Source organism: Chrysochloris asiatica, unplaced genomic scaffold, assembly GCF_000296735.1.
Source record: "Chrysochloris asiatica unplaced genomic scaffold, ChrAsi1.0 scaffold00205, whole genome shotgun sequence".
Classification (NCBI taxonomy): domain Eukaryota; kingdom Metazoa; phylum Chordata; class Mammalia; order Afrosoricida; family Chrysochloridae; genus Chrysochloris; species Chrysochloris asiatica.
Window position 1 is genome coordinate 1,681,565 of NW_006408723.1, and position 22,875 is coordinate 1,704,439.

General features: G+C 40.2%; 1 protein-coding gene across 1 annotated transcript in view; it reads right to left on the bottom strand.

The window, feature by feature from the left end:
* SHC3 (SHC (Src homology 2 domain containing) transforming protein 3) overlaps positions 1-22,875 on the bottom strand; it is a 460,599-nt gene that overhangs the window by 134,081 nt on the left and 303,643 nt on the right. The window contains exon 7 of the mRNA XM_006872582.1: positions 9,439-9,565. Coding sequence (XP_006872644.1) covers positions 9,439-9,565 — 127 coding nt within the window. The remainder of the gene's footprint in view (positions 1-9,438; positions 9,566-22,875) is intronic.

A 22,875-nucleotide genomic window follows, 5' to 3' on the forward strand; every position in this document is an offset into this window, starting at 1 on the left:
GAGCAGCCTGGACTAGAAAGCAATAGATTTCTTGCTTCTGCTACAAATTCCCCCAGCTGTGAGCCTTCCAACCTTCTAAGTATTCCTTTACATGTGGTTCAGAGTTCTGGGACCATCCCCTGAACCTGCTTGGTCGGGCATTCTGTGTTGTTGTTGTTGGAGGAGCTCTCTGCTATACGTCCACCGGATCCGCCATCTTGTTTGTTCCCCTGTCAGCCCATTTCTTCAATGCTGCCTTTCCCCCTCTTCCACTCACCAGTTGACCTATGTAGTTTCTAGCAAGTTTAAATACCTGCTCATGTGTTCTCTTTGAGTTTCAGTCTTAGAGAGGGGTTTGTCCTGAAGGGACTTGATTGCTTGCCTTGATGACTCCCAGGTGAACAGCTTGCTTATTCTTGTAGTAGCCAATCATATGGCCGTTTTTGTTTTGGGTTTTTCCTCTGATGATCTCTCTTTAAAGATGCATCTTGAGTCACTCTAGCTGTTCCAGGTTGGTTTCCTTATCCTTTCTGGTGGTAATGTCCCACCTCAAAAAGTTATAGATGGGGCTCAGGATTCCATCTAAGGTCCTATATACTGCAAAGGTTCCACAAGAGGCCTATTTCACTGGGAAAGTGGTAGAACCCCTTTTAGGTATTCCAATAAGTTATAGACTGAAGACAGGCTATAAGCTTTCTGTAATCATGTTTCCCAACATTCCTTTCTATCCCACTCAAGTGTCTATTTTACAATAGTAGGCAAGGGAAACCAATATTCATAAGACAGTCAAGCATCTTAGTATTATTTTGCCTCTTCAGGCTATGCCTTGATCCCTATATCACAGAGTCCTGTTGTTCCAAAGATGAGCATGCATCACTATTTACCTTTGTCCCATTTAGCCCATGCAAACCTGTCTCAATGTTGCCCTATCTACCTTGTTCTTCCACCCCATTGCCCTTCTTGTGTATTGCCCCCCAACACCCAAATTATGATGTGTCTGCCCCCTAGCCTGTGCTCTACTGTTGCCTCACCTCCGCCAAACCCTCCCCCCACCCCACCCCCACCGGTAACCAACAAAGTTTTTTTTTCTCTCTCCTTTTAGTATGGATATCTTTTCTTAAGTGGTTACAATGATGATCTTATTTAATATTTTTATTTTGTGACTGACTAATTTCGCTCAGCATGATGTACTCAAGGTTCATCCATGTTATGTGGTGGCTTACAGCTTATTTGTTATTCTTCAAGGTAGCATAATATTCCATTGGTTGGATGTACCAAAGTTTGTGTAACCATTCTTCCATTGATGGGCACTTAGGCTGTCTCCATCTTTCTGCTATTGTGAATAGTGCTGCTATGAACATTGGTGTGCACATATCTACTTATGTTATGGCTCATATTTCTTGTAGATATATACCAAGTAGAGGAATTGCTGGATCATAAGGTATTTCTATTTCCAGCTTTCTGAAGAAGCACCATACTGTTTTCCAGAGTGCTTGGACCATTTTGCTTTCCTACCAACAATGAAGGAGAGTCCCCATCTCTCCACATCCTCACCAGCATTTATCATCCTTTGCATTTTTTAACTTCACTGTTAATTGGTGGTGGGAGATGAAATCAAATTGTTGTTTTGATTTGCATCTCTCTAATGGAAACCATATACAGAGTCGCTATGGGTCGGAATCGACTCAACAGCACTTAACAACAACAACAACAATGGCTAACGGTCATGAACATTTCTTTATATGTTTGTTGGTTACCAGAATGTCTTCCTTGGTAAAGTGTCTGTTCATATCCTGTGCCCATTTTTCAATTGGGTTACTTGTCTTTTTCTTGTAGAGGTGGTGTAGTTTCCTTTAGATTTTAGAAATTAATCCCTTGTCTGATATGTCATTGCAAAAGATTTTTTTCCCATTCTGTCTACTCTCTTTTTATACTTTTGGTGAATTCTTTTGATTCACATAAATTTCTAATTTTTAGTGTGCCCCAATCATCTATTTTGTCTTCTTTTGTTTGTGTAGTTTTCGCAATGTTTGGTAGTCTGTGTGACCTTGTATTGTTGTTGTTGTTGTTATGTGCCATCGAGTCGGTTCCGACCCATAGCGACCCTGTATAGGGTTTCCGAGGGTGTAAATCTTTATGGGAGTAGAAAGCCTCATCTTTCTCCCGCGGAGCAGCTGGTAGTTTCGAACCGCTGACCTTAAGGTTCGCAGCCCAATTCGTAACCACTACGCTACCAGAGCTCCTTGTATTAGAGCCCTTAAATCTGTCCCTATTTTTTCCTTGATGACCTTTATAATTCTGGGATTCACATTTAGCTATTTAATCCATGCTGAGCTGGTGTGAGATAAAGGTCTTTTGCAAAAGATTGAAACAATCTTTTGCATATCGATTTCCACATCAGCCAGCACTATCTGTTGAAAAGACTATGTCTTTCACACTCAATGTACTTTGGCCCTTTGTCAAAGATCAGTTGGCTGTATGTGGATGAATTAATTTCTGGATTCTCAATTCTGTTCCATTGATCTATATATCTTTCATTGTACCGGTACCAGGCTGTTTTGACCACTGTAGCCATGTAGTAAAATTTGAAAACAGGGAGTTAGAGGCCTCCAACTTTGTTCTTCTTGTTAAGCAGTGCTTTGTTTATCCAGGGTCTCTTTCCTTTCCATATAAAGCTTGTAATTATTTTTTCCATCTATTTAAAGAATGTTGTTGGAGTCTGGATTGGGATTGCTTTGGGTAGTATTGACATTTTCACAATGTTAAATCTTCCTATCCAGGAGCATATATTCTTCCATTTTTTTAAGTCTCTTTTGGTTTCTTGTAGTAGTGTTTTATAGTTTTCTTTGTATAGGTCCTTTGTTTCTCTGGTTACATTTATTCCTAAATGTTTCACCCTTTGGGTGACTATTGTAAATGGTATTGCTTTCGTAATTTCCTTTTCAGTGTTGCCATTATTAGTATAGAGGAATCCAACTGATTTTTGTATGTTGATGTTATATCCTACCACTTTGCTGAATCTTCCAATGAGTTGCAGTAGTTTTTTTGCTGAGTCTTTTGGGGTTTCTATGTATATGATCATATCATCTGCAAATAGAGAGAATTTTACTTCCTCTTTGCCAATATAGATGCCTTTAATTTCCCTATCTTGCCTTGTAGCTCTGGCTAAGACTTCCAAAACAATATTGAATAGGAGTGGTGATAAACAACATCCTTGCCTGGTACTTATTCTCAAGGGGAAGGCTTTCAGTTTCTCTCCATTCAGACTGTTGTTGGATGTTGGTTTTGTATGTATGCTCTTAATTACATTGAGGAATTTCCCTTCAATTCCTATTTTGTTGAGTGTTTTTATCAAGAATGGATGTTAGATTTTTGTCAAATGCCTTTTCTGCATCAATCGATATATTTATGTGGTTCTTTTCCTTTTTCTTATTTATATGGTGGATTACACTGATTTTTTTTTCTCTAATGTTGAACCATCCTTGCATCCCTTGATCAAGTGAATCCCACTTGATCATGATGTATTATTTTTTTGATGTGTTGTTGAATTCTGTTAGCTAGGATTTTGTTGAGAATTTTTGCATCTATGTTCATAAGGGATACTGGTCTATAATTTTCTTAGTGTTGTCCTTCCCTGGTTTTGGTATGAGGGCTATGCTTGCTTCATAGATGTTTTAGTGAATTTTCCATCCTCTTCTATATTCTGGAATACTTTGAGTAGAATTGGTGACAGCTCTTCCCTGAATGTTTGGTAAAACTCACCAATGAAGCCATCTGGACCTGGACTTTTTTTAGTTGGGAGTTTTTTGATTACCTGGTTAATTTCTTCCTTTGCTATAGGTCTGTTCAGTTTTCTACTTCAATCTGTGTAAGTTTAGGTAGGTTGTGCTTTTCTAAAAATGTATCCATCTCCTCTAGGTTTTCAAATTTATTGGCTACAACTCTTTGTAATATTCTGTTATTATCCTTTTCATTTCTATCGGTTCTATTGTGACATTACACATGTGGCGTCTTATGTGTGTTGTGTCTTCTCCCTCTTTTCTTTGGTTAGGTTTGCCAATGGTTTGTCAATTTTATTAATTCTTTCAAAGAATCAGCTTGTTGTCCTGTTGAGTCTTTCAATAGTTTTTCTGTTTTCTATCCCATTTATTTCTGCTCTAATCTTTATTATTTCCTTTCTTCTGTTGATTGTAGGTTTACTTTGCTGGTCTGTTTCTAGTTGTTGGAGATGTTGTACTAATGTGTTGATTTTGGTTCTTTCTTCTTTTTTGATGTGTGCTTTTATTGCGATAAACTGTCCTTTCAGCACTGCTTTTGCTGCGTCCCAAAGATTACAGTATATTGTGTTTTCATTCTCATTTGTTTCTAGGAACTTTATGAATTCATAGTTTATTTCTTCTACAACCCATTCGCTTTTCAGCAGGACATTATTCAGTTTCCATGTATTTGACTTAATTTCCTTGGTCTTCATATTGTTGATTTCTAATTTGATTGCATTGTGGTCTGAGAAGATGCTTTGTAGTATTTTGATGTTTGTAAATTTATGGAGGCTTGTTTTGTGGCCTAACACATGGTCTATTCTGAAAAATGTTGCATGAGCACTGGAAAAGAATGTGTATTGTTGTTTGGTTGAATTGTCTGTACACAGCTATGAGGTCCAGTTGGCTAATTGTGTTGCTTAATTCTTCTGTGCCTTTGTCTAGTTTCTTTCTTGTTGTTCTATCTATTTTTTAAAGTGGTGTAGTAAAAGCACACACTCTTATTATAGATTTGTCTATTTCTTTCCTCAAATCTATTAGAGTTTGCTTTATATTTTTTGGAGCTCTTTCATTGGGAGCATAGATATTTATTATGGTTATGTCATCTTGTTCAATTGTCCCATTAATCATGAGATAATGTCCATCTTTATCTATTATGCTGTTTTTTGCCTTAAAGTTTATTTTATCAGAGATTAGTACTGCCACTCCTGTTAATTTTTTTATTGCAATTAGCTTGGTATATATATTTTTCCATCCTTTGATCTGTTTTTGTCTCTGTGTGTGTGATGCGTCTCTTGCAGACAGCATATTGAAGGATCTTGTTTTCTTATCCATTCTGCCACTCTCTGTCTCATAAGTGGTGCATTTAATTAATGTACATTCCATGTAATTATCAATAAGTATGGATTAATTGTTGTCATTACATTTGCTTTTTGTGTGCGTGTGGTGCTTCTGGTTTCTTTGTTCTGCATGCTTCCTGTGCTGAGTTCATATGTTTTTGTATTCTTTCTAGTCAGTTTCTTCATAGTTTAATGTTTCCATGTTCTTCTTGGATTTTCATTTTCGTGGTATGTTGTAAATATTAATTATCTTTGAGGTTACCCTATATTCTATTAACTTTTTCCCTCTATTTAAAACAGTCTATTTTGTCCTGTAATTTACCTAACCTTCTCACCACCTGCATTTCTGTTCCTATGTTTTTACCTTCTTTCACATTGTAATTGTTTTGATCATAGACTGACATCCCAGATACTCTGAATTCATTCTTATAGTTTTGTTCCGTTCTGGACTCTTCCATTAGTTCACTGAATTTCAGGTGGTGCTGCCATGTATGTCAATCTCTGGTTGTTGTCTATTCTTATTGGTTCTCAGTCCACAGAACTCCCTTTAGAATGTTTTGTAGTGCAGGGTTGGCTTTGGCAAAATCCCTTAGCTTCTGTTTATCCTGGAATGTTTTGATTACATTTTTGTATTTGATTGACAGCTTTGATGGGTAGAGGATTCTTGGTTGGCAGTTACTTTCTTTTAGGTTTTTTATATATGTCTCCCCATTGCCTTCTTGTCTGCATGGTTTCTGCTGAGACAACCAAGCTTAAGCTGATATGCTTGCCTTTGCGTGTAACACTTCTCTTTTCCCTAACTACTTTCAGGATCATCTCTTTATCTTTGATTTTGGAGAGCTTGATTATTATTGGTGATTTTATTTTGGGGTCTATCTTTCCTGGGTTCGTTGAGCTTCTTGAATGCTTATCTTTTCACTTTTCAGGATGATAGGGAAATTTTCTTCCAAAAGCTCTTCAACTAACTCTTCTGTGCACTTGTGTGATTCTTCCTGTTCCAGAATGCTGATAATGCTTAAGTTATTCCTCTTCATGTTATCCAACATGAATCTTAGACCTTCCTCAGATTTTTTTTTTATCCTTTTTCTGCTTGCTCTTCTATCTTAGTAGTATTGAGAGATTTGTCTTCCAGCTCACTAGTTCTGGCTTCCATCTCTTCAATTCTACTCCTTTGCCTTTTCAGTGTATTGTCTCTTTCTGATATTCTATTATTAATCATGTTGACCTCTTTTTATTGGTTTTGAATTGTTTACACTGCTGTATCTATCTTATTTGATTGTTCCTGTAGTGCTGTCCTGACTTCTTCCTTATTTTTCTCAACTCCTCTGTAAAGTGTTTTGATATATTTCATTATCATTTTTCTGAATTAATTCTCAGGCATTTCCAAAGCCTGTCCTCCTTCCAATATGAAGTCTAGGTCTACCTCCAGATCATTTTTCTCAGTCACTTCATCTTGTTTCTGGACATGTCCAAAGATGTTCATCTGTTTCTTGGGCATATTCATAGTTAACTGTGACCTTAATACTTAGATGAGTGTATGTTTTGGTATTTTTTATGCTTTCTGATTTCTTCCAGGTGGATGTGATTAGGAGATGGATTCCCTTTTCACTCCTCTGGTTACTCAACTCAGAGTAACTGTCGCAGGTGTTGGCTGCCTGCCTGGTGTATGGCAGCTGGTATTGGTTCTTGCCTGGAAGGTGGGCTTTTATAGGGTATGGCTGTAGCTTAACTATATGGCTACAATTGCTTTCTCTTCTTGGTTAATGTAGGGAGAGAAAGAGCCCCCTGAAGGTAAAGAAGGTACCTAAAAACAAAACAGCAACAGAAAAAATGACATACTGGACACTGTAGTTTATAATCGTGAAAAGAGAGAAAAGAAAAGAAAAAATTCTCTAGCCAAATATGAGTATGACTTTAATGTCCCGCTCTTGACTTCTTGTCTTCAAGGAAGTCTGAGATGTTTCAAGATGCTACTGTTGGTCACTATGACATAACTCAGGATTTAATTTTCAGCCTGTTTCCTTTTTAGTCTGTGTCTCTCCCACTCCACAACCCAGGTTCAGACCTTTTTCCTAGTGGTAAACCTTTTTCCTAGTGATAAAGTAAGCTGTGGACATTTTGTGCTGCCATTTGGTCTTAAGTAGAAACTATTCCTTTAAATTTTGAGCAGATCTGTGTGCATGTATAATATTTTGAGTGCCTTCCAACTGAGGGACTCACCTTCTGGCACTGTATCTGACAATATTCTTGTCTTCTTCATCATATTTTAATATTCAATATTCTGGTGCTATATGACAATGTTACACTGCTATTCATAAGGTTTCATAAATATTTAGCAGCAATGAGTTTCTGGGACTGGGGCTTAGGACCATAGTCTCAGGGGACACCAAGATCAATTGGCATAATATAGTCCCCAAAGACAATGTTATATCTTCCACTTTGGTGAGTAGCAGCAGGAATCTAAAGAGTTCATGAGCAACCATTTAAGGTCCAATTATTGGTCTCTCCATGTATGGAGGAAAGAAGAGTGATGAAAATTCAAGATACTTGTAAGCAGTTAGTTTAATGGACTAATGGAACATGTGAATATCAGACTACATGACCCCAAGAACAGAAATAGATGGTACCCAGATACCGCTATCAAATTCTATGAAAGACATCATATTAGGAGGTCCTGGATAGAGTGGGAGAAAATGTGCAATGAAACCCAAAATTATTTTTAAAAATACCTGACTGACTGATCAGAAAGAGACTGGAGAAACCTAAGCCTAAGGTCTATGGCCACTCTTCAGGTATGGAATTGAACTGACCCTCATTGCTCAAATTTCAACCAAGCAGTAGATAGATATGTAGAGGGGAACAATGACACAGTATAATATGTTTGCCAAGAAATGGTCAACATTCAACACTTACCTAAGGACAAAGTTCTGAAGGGTTGGAAAGGAGGATGGAACAGAAATAAGACCACAGGGAGGAAGTGGGGTAGCTTATTACATAGAGGAAATTGCAATCACTGAGAGGAAACAAAGTGTATATATGATTTGTTGAATGTAAATTGATGATCTGCTCTGTAAACCTTCACTCAATTCACAATAAAAAGTTTTAAATAAATATTTTTCAAAAAAATAATATGGAAGAAATATCACAGAGTCACTGTACCATAAAGAATTTGTCAACATTCAACCATTTCAGGAGGTGGCATATGATCAAGAATTGATGATATTAAAGGAAGAATTACAATTTGCACTGAAAGCATTAGCAAAAATCAAGGCTACAGGAATTTATGGAATACTGATTGAAATGACTCAACAAACTGATGGATTAACCCACAGTGCCACAACAGGACTGCAAATTAGTTTGAACTGCAAGGTCAGCAGTTCAAGTTCACCAGCTGCTCTTCAGAAACCCTACGGGTCATAACCGACTCAATGGCAACTAACAATTATATATATATATAATCCAATATGAAAATATAGTTTAACTGTCAAATTTGATCTGGTCATGTCTTTTATGATGTTCTGTGTTCTATTTCCTAACACACACAAAACTAAGGCCAATCTTAGGCAAAAGCAATGTTGGTCATTCTTCTGGTGACAAGCATAAGGCCTCCATGAGGGAACCTCCTATATCAGGATTTTGGCTTATGAAACATGTAGAATATGTAGAACAAGGACAATGAAACATACAGAGCATGTCACAATACAGATCCAATGAGGTGATATATGATAACATCAAATAGTTGCAGAGGAAACAGAACAACAATTTTAAAATACGATAAAATAACTTTATCATAAGTTTGACTACTGTCATTATGTTGCTGTTGTTGGTAAATGCTGTCGAGTTGGTGTCAAACCCTGTATAAGGTTTCCAAGGAGTGACTAGTAGATTTAAACTGCCAACTTTATTCTACAGTACCACACCAGCATTCCATTTCCACTAAGTTGTTGTTAAGTGCCTTCGAGTCGATTCCGACCCATAGCGACCCTGTATAGGGTTTCCAAGGAGCAGCTGGTGAGTTTAAACCTCCGGCCTTGCAGTTCAAATGGCTTTGTAGTCTGGTGTATTAACCCACAGCGCCACACTGTAGCTTCAATGAAAAAAAATTTTTTTTGCCTCAAGATTCAAAGCAACATCCATAGGCTGGCTTCCGTCAATCTCCTGTGCAACATCCTATCTCAATCAACCAGAAATCCACTAGCCAAAGAAGCCCTGTGTTACACCACAACATGAAGATAAATTATACTTCTATAAAGCACACCTAGTAAGTTATTTTTGTGGTTTTCTCCTTTGGGATATTTTTAAGAGGAAAGATCATATATCAAGAAAGGAAAATTTGCAAACTGTGTCTCAGCATCACTCACCGATCATGAAGAGCAGGTATCTTGGAAGGACACTGTAAATATTGCTTAAATCGAAGCTCAAAGGCTTGTCCAATAGAGCTGATGACATCCTGGGCCAGTCCACCACAGCATTCCAGTATATGACAGGCTGTAAGAGCAAGGGACACAGGCTCATTAGAGACCCTCTTACAGAAAGACTTTTCTGAAGAAGGACAGATTAACTGAAAGGAGAATGTGTCTATCATGATATACCTTAATTATTTATCTACCTCTATGCTCATCCCTGGAAAAAATCTGTATAGTAATTAAGTTTCACTGTAGGAATTCATTCCTTAATTGCCTATTTTCTCCAAACAATAAGTTTTATTTTCAAATAAAATGTAGAAGTTTTAAGTTCAATGTGATTGCTTTCCAATTTCTTTGATGTCCACAAACTATCAATTCTCAATTCACTAGAGAAAGAAACTCAGCACAACAAAATAACTGATTTTAAACTGACCTAGTGTTAAACACTAATCGTCTGAAAAAATGAGACTTAAATTCTTATGTCAAATGAATCTTGATCTGTTAAATGGACTTAGTACAAGATGTTAACTGACATCTTGTTGTTATTGTTAAGTGCCGTCGAGTTGTTTCTGACTCATAGCAACCCTACATAGGGTTTCCATGGTACCATTGGTGAGTTTGAATCACCGACCTTGCAGTTCAAACCACCTTTATAGTCGAGTGCTTAACATTTTAGTGGTAGTAAAATGTTGATAATTATATGTGACAATTTTAAAAAATAAAAAGAGCAACCTTTTAAGATGAATTTAGAAAGATGTTCATGTATCAGTCATTAATACCCCAGCAGCATGCTACTTGCATTTAAATGAATTTGAGACTACTCAGACAGATTCATGGAGAAGAAACTTGAACTAAGAAATTACATAAAAATTAAGGGTGTCAGCAAATTAGGACAAAGGTCCCTTACCAGCAGTGGAAAGATCTGGGAACCCCTAACAGCTTTATAACAGGTCATTAGTGCTTGTCTGAGAAGAACAAGGACATGTCCTGGTGAAAAGGCCATGAAAATACTATAAAACAAGACCATCAGGGAAAATAAAATCCAGTGAGGAAAAGGATAGGAGAAGCCCCACATCCACCAAAACAATACACCGATGGCATCCCACTGAAAGAATCTTATCCATGTACCCCTGCTGAGAACCTCCAGGCTCTGTCCCTGTGACCAGCTACAAGGTGATTTTATTACTAATGGGCTAAAGGAGTTCTTCCTAGAGGGAAAAAAAAAAAAAAAAAAAAGAATGTACATGTCACATACCATCTTATCCTCACAATAGTCACACTGTAATTATATTTCAACAGTGATTTCTTCCCGGAGCCCTGTTTTCCCCAGCAGTGGGAGGAATCTGAATCAGAATTTGTTGCATACTAAAAGTGGTCTCCAGGGCCCCAAGTCATCTGACTCCTTTCCAGCCAGGCTCAGAAGGAAACATTCTTCAGCTAGACATTGGGGAAAATTCCTTCCTGGGGAGAGTGTAAGTGTATTGTAGCCTTAGTTATGACAACAATGCAATCCCTTGGGTATACTTTTCTATTTTGAGGCATGGCTCAAGGGATAAGTATATGTGAATACAGGTGTGCTGGCTAGTATTGGTATTATTGCCATCACCATTTGGATTCATTACAAAGGAAGCCCACGTTAAACTTGTTATAGTTGTACAACTGCTAACTGATTTGAAAGGATGTGTCTTTCAAGCAAATAAGCACTAAGAGTTGAGACTTAAGTGAGGAACAGTCAGAAAGAAGCATGGTTCCCTTGATTTGTTCCTCTGGTTTTCAACCACACTGCTCTGGCCCTCCCCACCTTGATGCTCTGTGTCCCTTTCTCTCTAGCACTAGTTAAGGGAACTGGCTGCTCAGGACTCTAGAGAACCAGAATAAAGATTAGAAGAAGGCCAAAGGTATGTAGCTTATTTTTTTTTATAAGGGGAAAAAAACAGTAACTTAATGTTTTAAAGGAGTCCCTGGTTGGTGCATAAAGTTAACACATTCAGCAGTTAACCAAAGAGTTGATGGTTTGAGTCCACACAGAGGTGCCTAGGAAGAAAGTTATGGTGATCTACTTCTGACAAATCAGCCATTGAGAATCTTATGCAGTACAGGTCTACTCTGACATACACTGTCTGGGTTATCATGAGTTGCAGTCAACTCCACAGCAAGTAGTATTAAACCTTTAAAACGGTCAATAAAGAATAATGTTTCTTCAGTGGAATCATGTGAGTTCATCCCCAAGACCCATTTATCTTCCATATACCAGAGAACACTAAACCCTGAAAATAGTTCTATATGTTTCCAGAACATTCTGAAAAACACAAGGCTCTGGGTAGAAGTATGATTGCTTGGTGACACTTGAGGTCTCCCAGTGTAGTTTACAAAGGGAATGAATGAATGGCAGACAGGCGTAACTTTCAGTTATATTCCTGGAAGGGTCCTCAGTGAACTGAAACACTATCTGTTATTAGTTTGGTCTGACATAACAGAATACCAGGAGGGAAATGAGACACTTATGCCTGGGAAATCAGGACCATAGTCTTGGGGATACACCACGGTCAATTGGCATAACATAGTCCACAAGAACAATGTCCTACATCCTACTTTGATGAGTAGCAACTAGAATCTTAAAAGCTTTCGAACAGCCACCTAAGAGGCAACCGTCCAAAAGAAAGAAAAGGGAAGAAAATTGAAGATGTATGAAAAAAAAAACTAGTCTAGTAGACTAATGGACCACAGGAGCATCAATATCCACGACTATGAGAACAGAAGTAGAAGGTGGCCATTTACTGCTGCCAACTGCTCTGAAATAGACCACATTAGAAGGTCTAGGATAGATTAGGAGAAGAATGGGGAACAAAACTCAAAATCATTAAAAACATCAGGCTTACTGGTCAGATAGAGACTGATGGAATTCCCAAGACCATGGCCCTTAGTCACTCTTCAGGTCTAGAAATGAGCTCACCCCCATAGGTTAATTTTCAGCAGAACAATAGACAAGTCTATAAGGGGAATATCATTAATGTGGTATGCACAACTCAGATTAACCAACCATTTGAGATAAAAAGACCATCATTTACCCAAGGACAAAGTTCAGAAGGATTAGGAAAGAAGGAAAAATGGAAACAGGAAACATAGGGAGGAAGTGGGGATTACAATCAGTGACATGAAACAAAATGTGTATAAATTACTGAATGGTAAACTGACCCACTCTGTAAACCTTCATCCAATTCACAATAAAAAGTTTTAAAAAATAAAAATAAAAAAGGTTCTCTGTGACTTGCTACACAAGATTCCTAAAGTAGAGTCTGCTCCCACAGTCAACACTCTACATGCCTCCCTGCATACTCCATAGCTCTGTCCTCTGAAACCAAAAGGACAATCCTCTCTGGGGACCAGTTAAGATCAGTCTGTTACCACTGTGGTTGGTGTTGAGGACTAGTGTCTGAGGCTGATGTATTGAGTTGAGTTGAGTCTACACTCACAACAAACAACCTACCATGGAGATTCTTACAGCAACAAAGCAGATTTTCATAGGGATCTGATCAGAGCATGATACCTGGTACTTACTGGTTGTCAGGCTGTTACAAACTACTCCAAAATGTCCCTAAAGTGGAAACTAGCCCCATAGTCAACAGTCTACCAGGGTCCCTGTGCAACTCATAGCTCAGGCATCTAAAACTAACAGGACAGACATTCCTGTGGATCAGATTGGTTGTGTCTCCTCTCATTTCTAGTTAGCACTAAGGACTACTGTCTGAGGCTGCTGTATGCTAGGAAGCAGGTATCTCTAGTGGAGGCTACACTTACAGTCAACATAGTAGGGGATGGGCTCTGATAGAAATAAGGCAGAACTCCCTGGGGGTCTGTTAGGCATATAACAACCCCATCCCAACTTCTAGCTTTCAGTTATTGGACTAATACAAACTCCTATAAAAGTTCCCTACAATGGAGTCAGGAGGTTGGTTACCTAAATGAAGGGCTCCCCAACCACCACAGGGCCACTGGGGTTCTGAAATCAACAGGATAGATCTCTCAAAGGTCCTTCTGGGGAATCCCAACCCCTCCTTCTCCTTCTCCTTCTCCTGAAATGGAAGAAATTCTCCCTGTGCTTTCCCTGAATGCAAAATCAGATATAAACAACCCCCACAGGAAACCTCAGGCAAAACCAGAGGGCAACACCCAGTCTTGAAGGGAGTTAGCTGGTGTGGGTTTTCCCACTAAAAATAGGTTACAGAAACAGAGCAAGGAACGATGTAATAACCAAAGAATCTCCTGGTGGACAGCTAGATTAGTACATGATATCATGCCTAAATGGTAGTGGTCTACTGGTGGATAGACTAACCACAGCATGTTCTTTTTTTTATTAAGTTTTTATTGTGAATTGAATGATAGTTTACATGAGAGAACATCAGCTTTACGTTCATCCTATCATATTTCATTTCATTGCAATGACTGCATCATCATACATCACCATTTGCTTCCATTCCCTCTGGTTTGTTTGTTTGTTTTTGATGTACACTGAAGCACTCAGGAATATATAACAATTCAAACAGCCAAAGGACATACCTTGCAAGCCTGTCCCCCATCCCTCGGCCACCAGCACACATCCCCTCTCCCTCCTTGAGTCTAGAGTCCCCAGCCACTCCATCTCTCCACCTCATCATCTCTGCCTCCATCTCTGGCATCGCTGCTTCTCTGGATAGGGTCCCGTACTCTGCTCTTCTCCCTTGATGGTCCCAGGGTCCTCTGCTTCTGGACTGCAAGATCAACCACTAGCCTCCTCTTGTTACAAAATGTCTACCTTTACATTTGCCACAATCTCAATCAGTCCTAACAGCAATTATACACTATTGAACCACAAGAGTCTTATCCCCATCTCCGTTCACCAGCCCTATCTAGACAGGTTGGAAACCACTTAGTGGAGATTTTACCTTCCCTCACACCCTCTGAAACTAAGCTCCCCCATGAAAACTTGTAAGCCAGTTACTTCATACCTTTATAGCTCCACCACCACCCCCCATTTCGGGTAGCCAATGTCTTAAGTTGTCCATCACTGTCAACCCTGTGTACAGAGTGGGTGGTAAAGATTCGTTGCTGTAAAGATTCGTTCCCTCTTTTAAAACAGCACGTTCTTTAGTATGTTTGGGAGAGATTAAAAATTGAAAACTAAGATCTGGAATTTTTTAATATTAATTAAACCAGGGAGAATGAAGGAACTAATACAGAAAGAGGGAGGGGAAATGGTAAACAAAGGCAAAGGCTCTGCCAGCCTAAGAATTTTTTGCAAAAACTTGTATGTGCATAAACACTAAATATGTGCCAATCCATCTCATTGGGGTGGGGGGGGGGGGGGGGTCTTCCTCCTTCTCTCCAACCCTGCCACTTTACCAAGCATGATATCCTTTCCCAGGGACTGGACCCTCCTGATAATGTGTTTGAAGCCTGAGAAATTAAATCTGGCCATACTGGCTTCCACTGAGCACTCTAACTGTACTTCTTCAGACACAGATATGTTTGTGCTTTTGGCAGTTCATGGTACTTTCAATAATCTACTCTAACACCAAAAATTAAATGCATCAGTTCTTCTATGGTTTTCCTTATTCACTGTCCAACTTTTATATGCATGCTTTGGGTCAGATGCATCTTAATCTGAAACAATAGAGTTATTTGAAAATTCAGAATTTCTAAATCTCAGCATAGCTCCCATGACCTCAGAGGAAATAAAATAGATACAAGAGAGGCATTTAGGGTGGAAGAAAGCATCACAGGCCTAGTTCCCATGACCTCAGAAGAGGTAAAACAGACACAAGCTCAGCAAATGGTGTTTATTGTATCTGCTTATGGTCCCCCCATTATTGTATCTGCTTTCCAGTCTTTGGACATTCCTTAAGGTAATCAATTTAACCATATACCTCAGGGACCCTGGCACTAATGTGACTAATTTGCAGTTTTTGTTAGTCTGCCTATGTAAACTGATATGTAGTTTTGTTTCTCTACCTATGTAAACTGATTTGCAACTTTATTGCCCTGGCCTTGTTGTTATCTAGTCTCCCTTTTAGCACTAACCTACTATTTTTGCTTTTGTACTGCCCACTTCAGCACATTCCTTTAGATAAGCCCCTAGATCTTGAGCCAGGATCATAGCCTATATAAGCTAGCAGTCAGGTCCCCATGGCATGGCAGACTGAGGAGAAGCTGTTGTCTCTCTTCCGTCAAGCTATAGCTGTCTGTTGTGCCAATAAAATTTCTCCAAATTGGACACTATAGTGTTCATCATCCTTCTTTGGGACTTGAACCTGTAACAGTCCTCAAACTGACAGTTTTGCTCTTCAACACTTTAAAGAGCTCTTGTGCAACATTTGCGTAATGCAATGTGTCTTTTGATTTCTTGACTTCTGCTTCCATGAGTGTTGATGGTTGAACCAAGCAAAACTAAGTATTTGACAACTTCAATCTTTTCTGCATTTATATGCATGTTATTTGTTGATTCAGTGGTGAGGATTTTTGTTTTCTTTAGATTGAGGTGCAATGCATACCGAAGGCTGTGGCCCTTGATCTTCATCAGTAAGTATTTAAGTACTCTTCACTTTCAGCAAGCAAGGTTGTATCATATGTATATCATAGTGTATTGGTTAGATTTCTGTGTCAGCTCAACTAGTCCAGGATTTCTGATAGCATGGACCTACTGACCTAAACAAAATGAAGTTGATTTAGTCATAGGTCTTGAAGTTAGTTAAGGATAAACAAAGCTAAAATGTTTAAGAAGGATTCTTACCTGTTTGTTCCCCTTTCCCAGAAGAGAAGGGCATCACCTGATTGTTCCTTTCCCCCACCCCTGAAAGATGCTATCCTGATGTTAAAATAGATTATGTGTACATCCAAATGTAACTTACCCTATATAATGTCCCTGTTCTTCATAATGGACAGAACAGTCTTGAGAAGCTATTCTCACTGTCCTCCAGTCTGCTGGCTTTTAATAAAGCTTGGATTGGATCTTTCCCCATCTCTGGTATTGACTGCAGTGACAGGTGGCAAGCCCTCATTTTGGTTTGGCAATATTTCTGGCGATCACCATCAGGGACCTTGTAGATTTCTCCAGTAAGTAGTATTACTACCAAAGGAACCTGGTCTCCTTTGTGGGTGATATTGCTTGCTGGGGGGCCTGCTGGCTGCCTGGACAGGAGCACAGTAACTGAACACTCCAAGCAGCATTGCCAAGAATCTTTTCTTGGGAGTCTTCTGCTCTGTGTCTCCTGCACTCACCATCACCTTCACTTCTGAGATCTCCTTGCTTTATTCTAGGTGCACACATTGGGGCAAGGTAGGCAGGAAGTAATTTCCTAAAAGTGTCCCTTCTTTTTCATTAAGGTTAACCTCTGTATCTGAAAAATGGGAGCACAGTTCTCAATCCCAAGGAAAGCCTCCTTGGGTGCATTTTATCTGATTGTTTTTCTTATGGAGACCCTCCTATGACAAAGAAAGAGATGATGTTTTACTGTAATACCACATGGCCCACATATTGTCTAAACTCTGGAGAAAAATGGCCCTTGAATAGCCCTTAAGTTATTATACCATCTTAGAATTAGAAACGTCCTGTCAAAGATCAGGAAAGTGGGATGAAATCCTGTATATATAAGCCTTTATGAACCTGCATAACAGAGATGCAGAGTTGAAGGGAAGTAGGTTAATGGTACAAAGGGAAGGGAACAAAGAAGAAAAAAGAAAAATAGTATTAGATGATGGTCCAACTGAAAAGCTGGAATCAGAGACACTAGAAAATCAGGCTATACGATCACACATCAGACCTTCAGTTTGCCTGGCTTGGGTCAATCAAGCTCCTGTTAGGGAGCCAGTACTACCTTATTCAACAGAAGGGGGCTTAGAAGTGGCCTCTCCCTACCACACTAGACAAGGAACACAATTTGGACAAGGACCACTTGGAGGGGCTAAGGCAGGGCAATATCCCTTTGACAACTGCCCACTGGGCTGAATCAGCAGGGCCAACCCACAGGATACTATTGGGCTCACACTCCTTTCTCAACTTCTGATTTATTAAATTGGAAACATTCTAACCCTCCCTACTTCACTGACCCTTCTAAGGTAATAGAACTGGTGTCAACTATTTTCTCCACCCACCATCCCAACTGGGCAGATGTGCAGGCTCTGCTGAGCATGCATCTGATGAGTGATGAAAGAAGGTTGGTTAAGGATAAGGTTCAGGAGGAAGCTGAATGGTTGCACTTGGAAAACCCTAATGATGCTCCTGCTCCAGCAGCAGCCATACCCTTGTCAGAACCTGACTGAAATCCTAATAATGGAGGCTTTCCACTACAAAACCATGACAAGAAGTGTGTATTGGTAGGTCTTCAGAAAGGAGTTCCCAAACAAAAAAGCCTTAATATGGTTCAGGCAGTGCAACAGAGACCAACAGAGGATCCCTCAGAGTTTCTTGAAAGAATTTATGAAGCCTACTATAAGTTGTTGTTGTTGTGAAGTGCCATCAAGTCAGTTCCAACCCATAGCAACCCTGTATAGGGTTTCTGAGAAGCAGCTGGTGCATAAATTCTTCTTGGATCAACTATCAACACTCGTGGAAACAGCAGTTAAGAAATCAAATGATGTATTCCATTAGGCAAATCTGCTGCACAAGATCTTTTTAAAGTATTGAAGAGCAAAGATGGCAGCTTGAGGACTAAGGTGCACCTGACCCAAGCCATGGTATTTTCAATAACCTCTTATGCATGCAAAAGCTGGACAGTGACTAAGAAAGACCGTAGAAGAATTGATGCTGTTGAGTTATAGTGCTTGAGGAGAATATTGAAAGTGCCATGGGCTGCCAAAAGGACCAACAGATCTGTGTTGAAAGAAGTGCAGCCAGAGTGTTCCTTGGAGGCCAGGATGGCCAAATTTCATCTCTTATACTTCAGACATATTGTCAGGAGGGACCAGTCGCTTGAGAAGGATATCATGTTTGGTAAGGGAGGGTCAGAGAAAAAGAGGAAGACCGCCAGCGAGTTGGATTAGCAAAGTGGCAGCATCAATGGGCTCAAGAGTGGCAACAATTGTGAGGTTGGCCCAGGATTGGGCAGTGTTTCATTCTGTTGTGCATAAGGTTGCTATGAATCGGTACCGACTCAATGGCACCTAACAACAACAACCTGATATGGACCCTCAAGCACCAAATAATATGAGATTGATTAATATGACTTTTATCTCTCAGAGTGCCCCCAGATATCCAGAATAAACCAGAAATTCGACGGGACAATTGGGATGAATTCTTCATAGTTGGTAGACATCACCTTTAAGGTATTTAACAATTGGGAACAAAGGAAGGCTCAAGCAGCTACCATCCTCTTGGAGACAACTTGCTGTAGGTAGGGGACACGCCAGAGGGAATGCCCAGTGTCCTCCAAAGCCTGAAAACAGCTAAAGGAAGACCAGTGTGCCTATTGTAAAGAATCGAGCCATTGGAAAATTGAATGCCCCAAAAGAAAGGGAGGGCCCCGAGAAAGAAGTGATCATTTAAGTAGCCACCAGATGGTGGAAATTGTTGGATCTGAGGAAGACTGAGGCTGCCCAGGATATAACCCATCGCAGCACTATTGTCCCCGAAGAACCATAGATAGGAATAAGAGTGGGGAATGAACTGTGGACTTTCTTGTAGACACTGGGGCTGCATATTCAGTCATAAATGTTCCTCTTTTGGAACTGTCAACTGAATCCATATCAGTCGCTGAGTCTCTGGACAACTGGAACATAAATTCTTTCTGAAACCACTGGAGTGCTCTGTTGGAGAGAAACAAATTACACGTTTCTTCTACATACCCAATTGCCCAGTGCCACTTTTAGGGCAAGATTTGCTTTCCAAATTAGATACTCAGATCATTTTCTCTCCTGAAGCTAAGAGCTTGCATATGAAAGTTTCCAATGAAAATGCATGACAACTTTTGGTACAACCAGCTGAAGGCAAGTTGAGGTGGCCAGAAGAAATCGACAACCAGGTAAATCCCCTCATATGGGCTGATGAAACTATGAGGAGGGCCTGGAGGGTCACCCCTTGTGAAATCCAGCTAAAGCCTGGTCAGAACCCACCACGAAGGAACCAGTGCCCATTAAAGAAGGAGGCACTTGAAGGAATTGCCCGGCTAATAATTTAAAAAACATTGACTTATTAGACCTTGCCAATTCCCCTATAATATACCTATTCTCCCCATAAAAAAGCCAGGAACGGGGGAATACTGGTTGGTCCAGGATTTGAGAATGGTAAACTAGGTCATGCAGGACATCCACCCTGCTGTCCCTAACCCTTATACCTTGCTTAACAATTTGCCCCCAGAAGCAACTTGGTTTTCAGTTCTGGACCTAAAGGACATGTTTTTCTGCATACCGTTGCCCCAAGCCTTGTAGGAAATCTTTACCTTTGAATGACAGGACCCCCAAACCCTAAAGAGGGAGCAGATATGCTGGAATGTGCTCTTCCAGAAGTTTAAAAAACTTTCCCACAATTTTTTTTTTTTCTATTGTGAATTATGTGGGTTTACATGGCAAAGCATCAACTTTACATTAATCCTATCATATTTAGTTTCATTGCAGTAATTACAATCCCCTCGATGCATCATCAAACAACCAATGGGTACACCCCACAGGCCTGCCCTCAGGCCATCAGCACACAGCCCCTTTCCCTCCCTGAGTCCAGTGTCCCCAGCCACTCCATATGCCCACATCATCGTTTCTGCCTCCATTTCTGGTGTCATTACTTCTCTGGGTAGGGTCCTGCACTCCATTCTTCTCATTTAATGGTCCCAGGGACTCTGCTCCTGGACTGCAAAATCAGTCACTCCCATTCTTTTGTTACAAAACATCTACCTTTACATATCCAACCCTCACAGTCAGTCCTGATAGCAATTATTCATTATTGTACCACAAGAGTCTTATCCCCATCTCCTTTTGTTAGCCCTGTCCCAACAGATTGGAAACCATTCAGTGGAGAGTCTACCTTCACCTGCCCCATCTAGAACTAGGCTACCTCTTAAGAGTTTGTAATCCAGTCACTTCTTGCCTTTGTAGTACCCCTATTTGGGGTAGCCAATGTCTAAGTTGCCCATCTCTGTCAACCCTGTGTACCGAGGGGGTGGGAATGATCCTCACTGTAAAGATTTGTTCCCTTTTTTGAGCTACTACATCCATAAATATAGGTAAAGTTCATCAAATTGTAGCAGGTTACTCTTTTTTTACCTCTTCTTTCTTCTTCTGGTCGAATTATGATCATCTAGTCATTGAAGCCAGGTCAAGTGGGTACTATCTGCAAGTATGGGTGTTCTTGTGCATCTCCACTCACATCATATCAGCTGGACGCTTCACTCTCCGCTCTAGTCCTCTAGGCCTGTGATCATGTCACTGCCTCTGGGCCCAGGAGTCCCGGGTCTTGCCATACTGCTGGCCAACCAGATCTCCACCGAGTTCACAGGAGTCTATTGAATGTGGTCAGACTTACAACTTCATTGCTGTTTTTCCCCTACTTCCCCTTATTGGTGACCAATGTGGTCACCAATCAGACCACAAGACTGCTCGTGTATTCCCCTTGAGTCTTAGTCTTGGAAGGGGGTTTGCTCTGAGGGGACCCGACCGCTTGCCTTGATGGCTCCTGGGCAAACAGCTTGCTTGTTCTTGTAGTCATCAATCAGACTGACATTATTGTTTGTTTGTTTTTTCCTGCCGGTCTTTGTTTCACAAAGTATTTTCTGTTCTTCTAGCTGTTCCAGGCTGGTCTGCTTGTTCTTCAAAGTGGAAATTTCCCACCTCAGATGATTCTGCATGTGGTTCAGGATTCCACATATGGCTTATGCAATACAAAGGCTCCACAGGAAGGCTCTTTCACTGGGCAACCTGTAGCCTCCTTTAAGGTATTCCAATCAGTTATAGGCTGAAGACGGACTTACAAGCTTTCTGTAGTGATGTTTCAGGCCATTCCTTTCTCTACCCCTCAAGCGTCTATTTTACAATGGTAGGCAAGAGAAACCAAGATTCAAAAAACAGCCAAGCATCTTAATATTATTCCTCACTTTTACGCATTCACACCATGCCTCAATCCCTGTATCCCGGAGCCCTGTTTTTCCAAGGTTGTGCATACATCATCATTTACATCTGTCCCACTTAACCCATGCAAACCTGCCTAACTGTTCTCCCATCTGCCTTGTTCTTCCATTTCCCTCCCCCTTCTTGTGTATTGCCCCTCCCCGCAACCCCCTTAGAACCTAAGCTATCCTGTGTCTATTCCCTACCCTGTGCTCCATCTTCCCCTCCCTCCTTCCCCTCACCTCATCCAATACATCCCAGTGTTCAGTTCAGTAAATATATATATATATATATTCCCCCCTTTTTGGGGTGGGTTCTTTTCCTTAATCTTTTACAATAGTCTTATGCAGTATTTCTCCTTTTGTTACTGACCAGTTTCACTCAGAATAGTGTCCTCAAGGTTCATTCATGTTATGCGGTAGCTTGCAGCTTCCTCTTTGTTCTTCAAGTTAGCATAGTATTCCATTGTGTTTATGTATCATAGTTTGCTTATCCATTCTTCAGTTGATGGGCACTTAGGCTGACTCCACCTTTTTGCTATTATAAATAGTGCTGCTATGAACATTGGTGTGCATAGCTCTACTCGTGTTATGGTTCATACTTCTGTGGATAAATACCAAGTGGAGGAATTGCTGGATCATAAGGTATTTCTATTTCCAACCTTCTGAGGAAGCACCATATTGATTTCCAGAGTGGTTGGGCCATTTTGCAATCCCACCATATGTAATAATTTACACCTCCAAAGGGCACATTCTGAAAGTCTGTGTCCTGGCCACCAGCTCTTAGTCTCTGTCTACCCATGAATCTAAAGTCCTCAGCCACTCCCCCTCTCCATGAGCCCATTTCTGCCTCCATCTCTGGGCTCGATGCTTCTTTGGATAAGGTCCCACATTCTGCTTGTGCTCGTCTCCCTTGATGTTCCTAGGTTCCTCTGTTTCTAGACTGTAAGTTTAACAACTACCCTGTTTTTGTTACATAATTTCTACCTTTACAATTGTGACAGTCACAATTAGTCATGATATCAACTATTCACTATTGAATCATATGAATCTTATCCCCATCTCTTTTCACCAGACCTATCTAGACAAGATGAAATCTATTCAGTGGGGACTCTTTCTTTCCCCACACACTATTAAACTAAACTCCCTCTTGAAACCTTGTAAGCCAGTCATTTCATGCCTTTATCACCCCCTCATTTAAGATAGCCAATGTCTAAGTTGCCCGTTCCTATCTACCCTGTGTACAGAGGGGATAGCATTGCTACTTGATGTGAAGACTCCTTCCCTCTCTGTTGTATTTAGAGTTACTACCTCCATGAGTATAGGT